Raw genomic sequence first — 13,950 nt, forward strand, 5'->3', positions numbered from 1 at the left:
TGCTATTACCTGCCGCGCTCCGTTAAGTGCAGAGCTTCGGCTCAAGACTATTTTCAGTCCGATTCGTGCGTGTTTGGCGGGATCCGCACTGCTCTATCAGTGTAACCAGACTGTTTTTAACCCTCGCTCTCCGTTTCAGCCTATGCCTGTCTCTTATCTCTCTGCAGTGGAGGGCTGGAATGAGGGGCATGCAGGCTTCGGGCCTACCTGTTTACGCTGAGGGCTTCCTCCATTGTTCGCCCCCTGCTTCCTTTGAAGGATTTTTCACATTTTTGTGCTCGTTGTTGTTTTGGGAACAGGTCATGGGCTGAGATCATGGGAGCCTCCTGTGGCATTCCTGAATCCCTGTCTGGTCGGGGCTCGGCAGGAATTCTTTCCTACGGCACATATCGTGTGTTTCGTACACACCTGAGATATTTTTACAGCAGTAAAATAAACAGTGCGACAGAGTGTCATCACTTTATCCTTTTGTACTGAGCTGAAACCCGATAACTTTTGTGTATTCCTTTGATTCCTTCACTTCAGCCCCAGGTTTACTGTGGAATTAAGTCATCCTTGCACACTAATCCCTTTCACTACAGAAATAGATTCAGTTCAGCCCATTTTTGGTAACTGTTATGCAACTCGTGATCGTTCATGGTTAAGGATATTCGTGACTGGCTAATGCCTGCAGTAATACCTTTTAACCTGATCTACAACTGGAGTCCGTTACCCTTCTAAACCTAATTGTATTTCTGGAACAAACACTATTTTTGTTTAGTAAAGTCCCAAAAGTCTGCAAGTGTTTGTCATTGCACTTTTATGTGTCATGTAGTGCATTTGTTCTGCTCAGAGAGGCTCAAAACAAAGACAAAACTAACCTCTATTATAAATTATAAAGCAGTCATGAGATTTCTCAAGGAAAAATGGTGCATGTTTACCCATTTCATTAAAAACAAGTGATCGTCTCTGTGGGTCCTGAGAATGGAGAGTCCCTTAATCCTTATTACTTAAAGAGGTCTTCAATGAGATTACAACCCTGCACAAATATTGTGGACATCAGTGGACCATCTGTTGCCACTTGTGAAGAAAACCAAACATTTTAACCTGTCTAACCTCATAATTCAACTTCAAATATGAGTACAAACACTCTGAATGTTGAAATGGTGGTGGGGAAAACCAAAGTTTTTCAGATTTTCTTCAGCCGCTTGCAAAATTTTCCCAGGTGAAGACGCACATGCATGACGTGTAATTACATTTCAACTTAAAACACATAGTTAATAAACCTGAGATCTTTCTGACTACTTCTTTAACCTGTTGTGACACCCCCACGTTTCTCTGTGACACACCTTTCTGGAGAGGATTTTCGAGCGCTGCACCTGCACCTGCAGCGCAGATTAACTCTGAGCAAAGATTAAGCAAATTAACTATGATGGAGTCTCCCGAAATACACTGTTACTGTGCAGTCAGTTGAACAGCAGTTGAACAGCAGTCACAATGTAGAGCACGGAATAACATTTCATGGATCCTCTTAAAAACATTTGGGACTTTTGTGATGCCAAAGAAGGTGAGTTCCCACTGAAATCATACAATTGTTCATTTGTTTTTACTTACTGAGCTATTGTTTAACCTATTTACTTACTCAGGTGTAGTGTGTTTATACTTGTAGTGTTTGTAACACCATAAAAATCCTAACAGATTATGTACCGATAGCATATATATACTTTGTCCATTCTGAAAATGCTTTTTTAAAAATCTATTTATAGTCTGCTCCAACTAACTTTACTATCAATAATAAATTAAATAGCTTAAAAGGCACCGTAAATTTTTAGAAAAGGAAACTTGAACATTACATGTAACTGTGGCATGTTTACGTATATGCTCAAAGTAAAACTGGTAAGAGGGAATTTATTGTGAAATATTTCTGTCACTTATGCGCCGCTAAGCCAGGTAATCAGAAGCAGACGCCACGCAACTGGCTGGTTTCCCAAAAGTTAGATCATGTTACCTGATGGCAGCAGTTGAGCAAAGTAAACAACATATGCTCAGAAGACGTCATTCAGCTGTTTGCCTCGAACATGGTGTTAAGTTGTTTGTGTCTTTGCAAAAATCCCACGAGGTACAGTCATCTTTAATACAAGCAGCTTTCTAAAATACACCCTGAATGCAGGATAGCTGTATTTAAGATTCAGAGAAGAAAAAGGTCAAGTAGGTTTTCGCAAAATACGAGAAAACCTGTCTAAATGGACAAAAAGCATTTGATTGTCAACGAACAATAGCTCCCAAAATTAGAGGAAGAATAATTATTAATATACTTAAATGTTAATTTAATGTACATCTGATATAAATAACTGGAAATGGTTAATTCAATGAAAAGAAAAAAAGACATATGAAGTTGATTCACAAAGAAGACCGAGTGTTGTTTGTTTGCGCGAAGATGCTTTTGACACATCAGCAGGAAACTACGGTGGGGCCTCACTCCCAGTGTCTCACATTTAGATGTGTGTTCAGGACGTATTGGAGTCATGGGTACTTAATGGTGTCATTTTTTAATGTGCAGGGTTAACTTTGTAATTGATTGTATATTAACTCTGACTGCAAACAGTCACACAGGCCTAGAGACCAGTTGGAGACCATCTGGTAACCTCCGGTCAGGAGGAGAAAATGTGTATTCACCAAATGGTTGTGAGTTGTAGACAGAGTTCATGGCAGTAAGTGGGAAATCAATTCAGGAAACCCTTTTTTCACATAGGCTTAGAGAACACTCAGTGTCCCTCCAGTAATCACTGGCTACGAGGGAAAACCAGTTGGCAAGTGGTTGCTGGGTGTCATGAAACTGGTTGCAAAGAGTTATAATCTGATTAGCTCAGAGACTAAGAGCGTTTGCAGACAAGTCAGTGTCTTCCATTCAAACTGCCAGCAACTGGGACAATTTTTCACCAACCACTCACTAAATACATATTTTTGTCTAGCACCGTAGATTGTCAGGGGGTCACTGTGGGTCTTGAGGTCTGTGTGACTGAGGTCTAACTTAACCAAGTAGTTCTGGTCCCAAAACCTAAAGAAACAGCAAGCACAAAAAAAAAAGAAACCAACAAAACAAGTGAAAATTAATTAAATGCAAAAACAAAGACCAGCATCCTGTTGGCTGGCAGTTATATCCCCGCAGCCAATCCTGCTTTCATATATCGACATTGTTGCTGTATGACTATGGCAAGTGTGTCACAGCACCAGCAAAATGAATACCTTATGTCTATCTCAGAAACAGCAGCAGTGCAGTGTTTGACACCACAGAAACCACTTTAAAGAGTCCAATGGATGTTCAACATACATAGACTTTATATAGAAACTCTGAGCGGGGAGAGCCAAGGGAAGAATTCCAGTCACACTCTGCCAACATCAAAATCTAAGGTGTTTCATATTTTCATATTTCATGTGTAGTAAATTTGGGCTGCTTCTGAGCAATAACTCAACACTAGAGGAGCTTTTTGTACCAAAAGGCAACAATCAAAACCAGTCAAACACAACAGTAAAGGAAAATCCGTTGTTCTTGCTGAACTTCTGTTCCTCTCTTTCTCTCCTCTCACAGCCAATCAGCGATGATGAATGAGGCAGGACTTCGGAACGCCCTCCCTGACCAGTCATCGGGGAGTGGGCAAACTTTTGCCACCTCACGCCACCCAAGCGTCATTGACCCTGTCTTATCAAAGAGGGTCTGTTTCTACAAGAGCGGAGATCCTCAGTTCAATGGTTTGCGCCTTGTCATCAACAATCGCACCTTTAAGACCTTTGATGCACTCTTGGACAGTCTCTCCAAGAAGGTGCCCCTGCCGTTTGGGGTGAGGAACATCACCACTCCTCGGGGGATTCATGCAGTCAAATCTTTGGATGAACTTAAGGATGGGAAATCCTACATTTGCTCCGATAGCCGTAAGGTAAAGCCCATCAATCTGGCACTGGCCAGGAAGAAGCTGCCACCCTGGTACCACGCCAGACCGGTTAGCTCTCACCGTCGGACTATTCAGCAGGGTCGGTTTTTCCCAGGCCAGAGCATCCACAAACAGGAGCCAGTGCTTATTCGCACACCCAAGAGCCTACTGGTTTTCCGCAATGGGGACCCCTCTGTAAAACACACTGTGGTGCTTCACAAGAAGACTTCTCCAAGTTACGAGGCTATCCTGGAATATATCTCAGAGCTCATGCAGTTCCATGTGGTGAAATTACACACTCCTGATGGCAGACGTGTGAGTGTTCTCCTCTGTCAGTGCAACACATAGAAAAAGGATTTAAGAATTAATGAATATTCACAAAACATTTCCTCTAACTGGAAACAAATTAGTATCATTGTCGAATAGATTACACTTCCCATAAGAGACTGATTTAACCTTGGCATAAAATACTTGTCGCATGAGGAGAGAAAGTGTTAAGCTTCTTTGGCCACTCACCCTAATACCCAGAAAGGCCTTCTGGGATACTGCACTGTAAGGCTTTAGGTCAAGGAGCTAATACAATCAGAACCTGAGGGTGATTCACAAATAATAATTAGAAAATAATACTTTTTTCTAGTTATGCATGCAATTTGTGTTATTAAAATCAAGATTATTTGAAAGGACTAACTTCTTTATCTCTTGTCTGCTGCAGGTTGACGGTGTTCCAGGCTTGATATTGTGCTCTGGAACTGTGGTAGCTGTGGGCAGGGAGCCATTCAGTCCTGCAAACTACAGTGCACAGAAATCTCCATCTCCAACATGGCGGCGTACCAAGCAAATGAGTCTCAAGAGGCAAAAAGCTTTGAATCGTAAGTTTATATTCCAATAAACATTTTTTAATAAATTTTTTAAAGGTTTTTAAGACTAAATTATCGTATTTACATGAGAAGAATACATTGCAGGCACAATTCAAAGAGTAGCATCAGTTCAGCAGACCTCTTTTCATATGACACAATCAGTGCGTCTGGAGTAATCTACCTGGCCTCATGGGATAAAGTTTGGAGAAGTGCTGAGGCAACGCTATGTACATAATACTGTAGATGACCTACATACACAGTCACTGGGTTGGCTGGCTAGTCTGCTTGATGAGCAGCACTCATATCATCTTTCTAACTTTCCTTTTGCTCTTTCTCTTCTCCCTTCATGCTTCTCGGGTGTCCTCTCCTCTTCAATCCTTGGATATATCGACTCTTTTTTTTTTTTGCCTGACTCCTTGAAAAGGTAAAAAGAAGTCAAGGAATTTTTCCTCGTCATCTGAGAGGTACATCGTTCATCAGATCCACAACACCATCGCAGAGAGTTCCTGTGATATACGCAGCAACCCCACAAACTCTGTTGAGTTGGAGTCAAATCGCATCCTGGAGTCTGTAGCAGAGACAGATGGCAATGAAGCTGAAGGGCGGGACTACATGCTGCCCAGCGACGACAATATTGAGAAGTCCTTCCAGGTGAATCAGGACGGTAGCATGACGGTGGAGATGAAGGTGAGGTTGACAATTAAGGAAGAGGAAGCTATCCACTGGACCACCACCCTGACACGCTCAAGCGTGACCAGCCAGCATAATGCGAGCTCTTTACCGGAGACTGAGGCAGAGCTGGACATCTGCTCACCTAAATCAAACTCACTGGATTTACAGAGTCTTGCTGCCACTGTCAACACCAAGTGGAACAAGGACAAAACTCAAGACAACAATGACGATGATCCACCATCGCTCGGTAATGGAGCTTTAAGTGAGAGTGGTAAGGAAGAGGAGATCGTCAAAAACCACTCAGATGCATTGTCCTCTGGGAGAGCTCCAACACCAGGACACAAGAAAATTAGCAAAAAGCAAGCCTCTGTGGAGAGTATCATATCAGTTACAGAAGATGGGATTCAGCAAGGAACTACTGGCTCTTATTCCTACAGTGAGCAGACAGGAAATGGAACAATGACAGAGCAGTATTGCATGGCCAAGCAGAGCAGCACTAGACCGGTGCCCAAACCAAGAAGACTCAGCTCTGTTGATGTCAACAGTAAAAATGTTTCTGGATTTAAATCTGCAGAAATGAATGAGATCGTGCAGAGTGAATCCAGCGGAGAGGAGGTGACTGAGACAGTCATACACATATATGAACAGCAAACATGCCAGGACAATTTCCTTGCAAATGTTTGTGCACACACTACTACGACTGTTGGAAGGTCACCTACTTCAGAAACAGGGCAGATGTCATCGAATAATAAATTTGAATCAGAACTCTGCAGACCGTCAACTGCATCCGAGTCCATTAGTATCTGGAAGAGTGAAAGTATGTCAGTAAAGTTGCAGCACAATGGTGTCGTGAGAGGAAAAAATAGACAGCAGCAGTTCCAAAAACCCAGAAAAATCCAAACAAAGACCCATCAAAAAGACGCCAGCATGGATAAGAGGGCATCCTCAAAGCCCAAGGTGGTTCGGAGGCTCGCAACACCACGAAAAAGACTAAAACAGAATACTGCAGAGGCAACGGAAGCACATAAAAAAGTAAAAGCTTTCTCCAGTGCCGGATACATTAGGAGGATTTATGGAAACAAAATGAAGTCATCGAAAAACCTTAAAAAGAGACCAGCACAAAACAGGGACAGAGGTGTTACAGCAAAGAGCTCAGAAGTGTCAGATGAGACAACAAGAAGCACGGACAAAGATTCAAATGTGCAATCAGTATTTAAAAAATCCATAGAGAGAGTTTCTTTTGATACAAGCCAGATGAATGTTTCTCCCAATGAGGTCAGCCAGATACGGGGAATACTGACACGGCAGACATCGATGCATGTGGAGAAAAGGAGTGAAAACGAGCCCGATGATATTAATGGAAGCGTGTTGCCTGCTTTTAACACCTCCAGCGCTGTTACAAATGAATATGTAGAAAGCTGGCTGCAGAAAGCCCACCTCAACCACCCGTCTCACCTGCATGAGGAACGTCAAAAACTGGAAGCAGAAAATGGCAAGTATAAAGAGCCTAAAAATAAGCATGACCTGATCGATGTGGCAGAAGATGTAAAGTGTTCGGAAATACAAATGTGTCAAACTTCAGAACCTCCACCAGAGAGTTCACTGGCAACATCTGTCAAACTTAGAGTCCAGTCTTTTGAAAACAAATCGAGTCCACCCGTCGAGAAAGCTACAGCCAGGCAGCAACTTCATCATTCTCCAAGCACAAAAAACACGGGAAACCAGAAGAACGAATCCCAAAAAGAAGAAATAAACCATCCTGTGCCACTAAGTGATAAGATCTCAACAGAAACACTGTTAGACAGTGAAGTGGAAAATAAATCAAGCTCAGTCCGGATCTCGTTCCAAAAAGCAACGCCGCTTAATACGCTTTCAATGGAGCTACCACCACCACCTCCTCCTGCTGAAAGCACGGAGCTATCAAACACTGAATACTGCATGGCAGATGCGTTATTAGTGAACAGCAGCCCATTATACAGGCTCTCATCAGTGAGCAGTGAAGGGACAGATAATAATCCATTACCCATCAGTCCTACGTCATTTAAAGATGACACAACAGCATTGCTCTCAAGAACACCCTCTATTAAAAGGGCACCTTTGGTCAGTAATCTGTCTCTTGAAAGGAAAATGTCAGTGAGAAAGGCTTCTGTTGATAAATATGCTTTAAGCAGTGAGGCCACTCCAGAGAAGACCACATCATTTACTGAGAACAACACTGTGGGAGGTGATGGCATCTGTTCAACACCATCGCAGCGATCAATCGAAGCCCAACTAGAAGCGGCACACTGGTCAGGTCTGACGAGCTGCCCGTCGTGTGGTACTTCTGTGTCCCCATCTAGTTTAACATCTGATGAGAGGCTGTCATCGCCCAGTATCTCATCAAATGATGCATCAGTACCAAGTAATACCCCATTTAAAGTGAGAGAAATGAGTAAAGAAACTCAAAAAGAGACGTCAACACCTAAGATCCTGGTGAAAAAAGCAAAAGCAAAAACCAGCCCATCTCCAGAGAGGAAGTTCGAAAACCGCTTCATGGATAAAACTCTGTCTCCAAACATCAGACCACAAAAACATGCAGCTTCAGATGGCAGCCCCTCCACTGAGAGAAAGCAGACTAATAAACCAAAACTGCAAAAGAGACTCTCTCCATATTCCCAGTCTCTGGACATGGCGTCGCCGCCTGTCAAACACAAGTCAGGTAGAAAGTTGCTCTCCAACGACCTCTCCTCTGACAACCCATCAGAGCAAACAACTATGAGACAAACGAAAACATCAATCCTAAGAAAAAATCACCAGACATCACAGTCACTAAATTCAAAAGCTGAACCGGATAAAATGCTGACCTCTGTCACTTTCATGCCACTGGAAGCTGACCAGTGTATTGAAAAGAACGAGACAGAAGGTGAAGCAGCAGATCAAGAGAACCCTATGACAAACGTGCAAATAATAAAGCCATTAAACACTGCAAACCAGCCAAGCATGAAACCAGTCCTTGAAAAGATTTGCTACTCAATCAAGTCAATAAGACAGAAGACTCAAAACAAACGTCCATCCTGTCTGGAAAAGTCCAACAGCTTGCCAGACTTCTCCTCCCACGTAGCGTCTACGTTTGGCTCCTCATCTAAAGCTCTCCTCGCTTTCTTGGCTGTCATGACCCTCCAGGAAGGGCTTACAAACTTTAATAGGAATGAGCTGAACGCAAACAGCGTCAGCTGTGCGGAGGCTTTAAAAATGATCGATTCGCTCAGAGAAATTGCCGGAATCGAGGATTCCCACAGATTACAGACGAGTTTGTCAAATTTGCAAAAAACGGCCTCAAAGCAGCTCCTGCAGAGCTGGAAGGGCTTTCAGGAACTCAGTGACAAATGCAAAAGCCACAGCTCAACGCCAAATGGTTCAGAGGCAGAACTCCTAACTGGAGAGAACCCCGAACAAGAGCGTGTCGCTGAAGAAAACATTATTGACAAGATCATGGATAACCTCGATGTACCGGAGAAGCTGAAGGAGGAACTGGCTTCTCTTTCATTAAGTCCAAAAAGTGAATCTGACATTACAGAGTCGTCACCTAAAGATAGCAGTAAAGAAATTGCTGATCATTTCTTCAAAGAGAAAGCCGCCACTGTTTTGGATTCCACACCAGATGATAAAGTGGATGTGGATGTAAGGTCCATCATTAAGCAAACACAACAATCTGGAGCAGACAGATCTCACCTGATGGCAGAGGAAGCAAAGGACAAACCGACAATCCCAGCCACTAAAGACAATGATCCACCAGCTAACCCTACTGTTACTGAAGAAAAGTGGCTTCACAGTAAAGCATCGATTCTACAAGAGAACAAGGAGGACTTGCAGTCGTGTTGGGACACATCAAGGGAGAATATCATCAAAGGAGAAGTCGGGAGTAAGAAAAATTTCAAGAAGGACTCAGGTGCAGATGATGAAGGGCAGAAAAAGAACTCAAGTGCTAGTAAAGAATTAGCAGAAAGAGGGAGTTGTAAGCAAAGTGTGATCAATTCAGATGCAGGTGAGCTGAAGAGCTCAGGGGACGAGTCGGAAACTTCATGTGAGGAGATCAAACACGAGAGTATCGAGGGTGAAGACCTGTCCAAACCTGAAAGTCCCTCTGAGGAAGAAGATAGCAAGCTACCAAGCCCCAGCTATTACGTGGAACTAAATGTAAGAGAGGAGAAAAGCATAACCAGCCAAGACAGGGAAAATCGGACAAAGGTCACGTGTACCGAGATGAGCAAAGGTGACTGGTCTGCCCCTGTGTGTCAGCCCAGCTCTGAGAAGGAACACCCGAGCCAAACATACAGCATGGGACTGACGGATGAAAGCACCGGAAACTCAGACATGGACGAGCCATCTTCAGAGGAAGAGCAGCCAGAGGTTGATAGCAAGAAGCTGCAGGTTATTGTTGAAGAAAGCATGTCCGGCACTGAGGAAGAGCAGGAGGACATGGAGGCGAAACAGCTTTGTGACCTTCCAGATGCTCGCGAGCAAAAGAAAAGAGCTTCATCATCTTTGACAGCTTTGATTGAAGAGCCAAATGAAGACAAGGTTAGCTCAGAAGATGAGGACCCTTACATTGAGGAGACATATATTTATGACAGGACAAACAGTGAGAGCACGCATAGCAATTTAATAGAAAATCAGATTTTGGAAAAAGAGAGTTGTAGGTTTAATGCAGATGATGATAGCGGGAACGATCACAACAGCTTTGAAGAGCACGCAGATGAAGAGGAGCCAAAGGTCCAAGAGGAAAAAATCACCAGCTCAATTGAAGAGTTAAGTTACTATGAAAAAGAGTCCAGCTCAGAGGAGGAAAAAGCTCATGTGGACAGATATAAAGGAGAAACTGTAACCGACCAAGCAGCTCCTGCACTGGCAACACAGTCTGAAGGCACTACCTCTGAAAAGTCTGTGGAGAAGGTCCAGTCTGAAGAAATGATTTCCCAGTCAGTTGCAGAGAGAGTAATTCTTCTAGAAAAGCGAGTTGCTGATGCAGAGAAAAGAAAAAGCACAACAAAAAGTTCTGCAGTCAGATTTTACTCGCAAAAAGAGGCCCCTCAGGACTCAGGCGACGAGGATTCACCCTTTGAATCACCCACATCTCAGGTGACTCTCTGCACCCGATCGGCTCCCCAGTCGTCGTTATCCTTCAGCTACGACTCCAGTGGCGTTATAACCACCGAGCCCGAAGGCAGCAGGGTCAGATCCATCAGGGAGATGTTCTTAGCCAGGAGCGCCACCAACATCCAGCAAACTCGTTTCCCAATTCCTCACACATCAGAGCTGGCTGAGCTAAGAGCCGAGACCTCCGTCAGTGGTGGATATCAATCTCAGACTTCAAGCGAACTGTCGAGTGGGGAAGATGATTCGGCGCGGAAATCCATCACTAAAGGCTTCGTGAGGAGGACAATCGAAAGGCTTTACGGCAAGAAGGATGCTAATACTGATGAGGAAGCAAGTGAAAGGCCCCCATCTGAGCCAAAGCAGGAGAAAAATGGACAGTCGGGCATCCTTGCTTCCTTCCACACAGCCCGATCCAAAGCAATGTCTGAGCTCTCATACTTCTACTCCACAAATGCCCTCGACACCTTAAGTGAAGCGACGAGATGCATCGCTTTTAATGCACAGGTCGGGCCTGGCGACAGCATTCCCATTGATAATGGACGCTGGCTGCTTAGAGACAACACCCTCATCCGAAAGTCTGTTTCAGATCCAATTGGAATCAACAAATCTTTTACAAACACTCCTGAAAGCAAAGGAGCGTTTGAGGACACAGAGGAGAAAAGTCCCTATTCTCTGTTCACCACAAAACCTGAACCAGAAGAAGACAAGACCAAACTGCTTTCCAGGAAGTGCACCTACTTTTCTTTGCCCCACGGCAGCGAGTCAGATATATGTCAGGACGAGCTGAGCATGGTGAGCAAAAGCAGCGCATATGGTGACAGCATCACAGAGGAAAAGGACAGCTCAGAAGACACCAAGACGTGGGCCGATAGGAACGGCATGCTGCCCGGCCTGACTGACTTTAAGATGATGGACAACAAAGTGCACCCAATGATGGAGCCTCAACCTGAAGGCGAAGTTGTAGTGGTGGTGCAGCCTGGAAAAGGTCAGGGTGTCGTTAATAGAAGGCTCCCGGAGCAGGACGTATTAGATGTACTGTACAATTTTTGTGGACAGCATTGTCCTTTACTGTAAAAGGGGCAGCTTTTTTTCACATAATCACAGAATATGGACGAAATAAGTGTTCATTATTAGGCCACAGTGAGAAGTATTTTCTTTGGTGCCTACTTTTTTGCTGTTGCCATAGCTTTGGCATAATACACTATCATATGTCAAGTCTTTTGAGCCAATGCCAAGTGTGTAACAATGCGTCACAGATGCGCAAGCTAGCGGATTAACCCTTTTCAACCCTCGCATTTGCCCGTGTGTAACAAGACCTTGTGCTTCGACTTGTCTTTTTATATTGCTTGTTCAGTACACAGAAAAAAACAGTTTGACACATCAAGTGTATATTTGCCATTTTACACTCCAGAGCAGCTCTTCTCACCCTATAGGTTGCCTGTCAAAACAAGCACTCAGAGCATTACTGTAATCTCGTTTTAAAACTCTAAACACTTTAAGTCCCAAGCAGATGTCAGGCAACCCCGCAGAGCTAACAGGTCAGTTTGTGGCCTGGAACTCAAATTCTGTACTATACATATTGTATCAGTTGACTACAGTGTAAATAGGACCTTTCCTGGTTTTCGCTTAGTATCCATAGCTTAATGCATATTTGCAATAACCTGGTTTCTATCATTAGGACAAACTGTGTTATGGTTTACGATGTGGCAGCTGTAACGTTTCTGTCTTTTAAAATTGACATTTAAGAATTAAAAGTATGTGTTTCCAAATGTTCGTCTTCTATTTTTCACTTCTTTTACACTAAATTGAGTCCAGATTATTTTTATAGATCCTGGGTGATTAATGTCTTGGAGATTAGCCTTTTTTGGTGAGTAAAAGTGTAAAGGCCAAGGTGGGCGTCGTGTTAAAGACACCTCAAGAAGCTCAGCTCGCTTGTTTTCTCTTGCTGATTAGCATCAGCAGATTTCTGAAGAGGAGCGGAGACCTCTGTTTTCTCACTCTGTTTGAGGAAGCATTTGTGTTGTTCTAAGGCTGTTTTGTTTCTCAGAAGTTGCCATCGAGCTGGCCCGTGTTGTGACAGGAGCGTCTAGGAATGCGCTAAGAGGGGAGTGTTTACATGTGCAACTACAAAGAGAAAACACGGCAGCCAGACATTTCCCACAATTTGAGACGATTTAAGACTATCTTTTCTGCTGAAGTTGATTTTTACATCAAAGCAAAGAAGGGTAAAAATCCTTCGACTATCACCGAACACAGATGCACCAGGACGATGATCACTAGATGGCATTACTCATAAAAAAAAAAAACAGGGTCACGGGCAATTAAAGCAGACCTAGTATGCTGATTTACAGCTACGTATATTTATTTTCAATCTTAGTATAGTAGCTTTGCATGATTCACTATTGAAAATAATCCTTGTTTATCTTATACTAAGCTCAGATCACGGTCTGTACCTCCTTAAACTTTATGTTTGAACAGCAAGTGGGTGGGGCTTCTATGCCTGAGATGACCACATTAGGGACATCCACACTCGCTGATATCGCTGAGAGTCGAGTCAGAAAAAAACGGTCTAAAACTGAGTGATTACAACATTAAGCCTAAACTGTTGGTTCAAAGCGAGTATTTGCACATACAATCAATCAACTTGAACATGCTGTTCAACTGTTTGTTAAGCTAAATGTCTGTTAGAGGTCAGAGGAGAATGGCCAGACTGCTCTGAGCTGACAGGAAGGAAACAATAACTCAAACACTTATTACAAGCAAGGTATGCAGAAGAGCATCTCAGAAGGACTGCAGCGGCAGAAGACCACACTCTGGAAACTGACTATACAAACAGTCTAACCAAAATCAGAAAAAGGGTTTCTGGTCTTAGGAGTTTTCATTAGGATCAGAATTTGACATAAAAATAAAAGCATCGATCCACCCCGCCTTCCAGTAACATTTCAGGCTGCTGATGGTGTGAGGATGTGGGACTTTTAATAGCAACTGGGCATCACCGAATCACCACAGAATTGCTGCTGACCATGTGCATTTGACCGCAGTGTTGCCATCTTCTCATGGCTGCTTCCATGTCACAAAATTCAAATGATCACAAACATATTTCTTGAACATGACTCTTAATCAAGAGCTTGCTGAATTAAAATGGACCAAAATCTCTGAGGAAGGTCGTTGATTCTAAGCCACAAAGAATTGAGGCAAAAGACTGGTAAGATGTACCCAATAAAATGGCCAGCGAGTGTATACTGACCTCGTTATTTGAAACTCTTTTAATATCAGAAGCCACGACTATAACAGCATTTACATGACAGAAAATTAGGAAAAATCCATACAAGGTCAAAAGCAGCTAATCAGAAACACCAAAAATGTTTTACATTTTA

The 13,950-nt window shown here is 43.3% G+C and overlaps 1 protein-coding gene across 1 annotated transcript; it reads left to right on the top strand.

The window, feature by feature from the left end:
- Nucleotides 1-1,400: 1,400 nt before the first annotated feature.
- Nucleotides 1,401-13,817, top strand: LOC120741060 (oxygen-regulated protein 1-like). Its single transcript, XM_040043693.1, has 4 exons — nt 1,401-1,546; nt 3,569-4,223; nt 4,621-4,777; nt 5,190-13,817. The coding sequence occupies exons 2-4, from the start codon at nt 3,579-3,581 to the stop codon at nt 11,645-11,647; spliced, it is 7,260 nt and encodes a 2,419-aa protein (XP_039899627.1). The 5' UTR covers nt 1,401-1,546; nt 3,569-3,578; the 3' UTR covers nt 11,648-13,817.
- The last annotated feature ends 133 nt before the right edge of the window (nt 13,818-13,950 follow it).

The sequence above is a fragment of the Simochromis diagramma genome, unplaced genomic scaffold, assembly GCF_900408965.1.
Source record: "Simochromis diagramma unplaced genomic scaffold, fSimDia1.1 OVJJ01000602.1, whole genome shotgun sequence".
In the NCBI taxonomy this organism is placed as follows: Eukaryota; Metazoa; Chordata; class Actinopteri; order Cichliformes; family Cichlidae; genus Simochromis; species Simochromis diagramma.

What these genes read in the sequence shown, in the direction of transcription:
- LOC120741060 (XM_040043693.1), top strand. Translation starts at nt 3,579, where the DNA reads ATGATGAATGAGGCAGGACTTCGGAACGCCCTCCCTGACCAGTCATCG. An exon ending in ACACTCCTGATGGCAGACGT is followed by an intron (nt 4,224 to 4,620) that starts GTGAGTGTTCTC and finishes TGTCTGCTGCAG; the next exon opens with GTTGACGGTGTTCCAGGCTT. An exon ending in GAGGCAAAAAGCTTTGAATC is followed by an intron (nt 4,778 to 5,189) that starts GTAAGTTTATAT and finishes CTCCTTGAAAAG; the next exon opens with GTAAAAAGAAGTCAAGGAAT.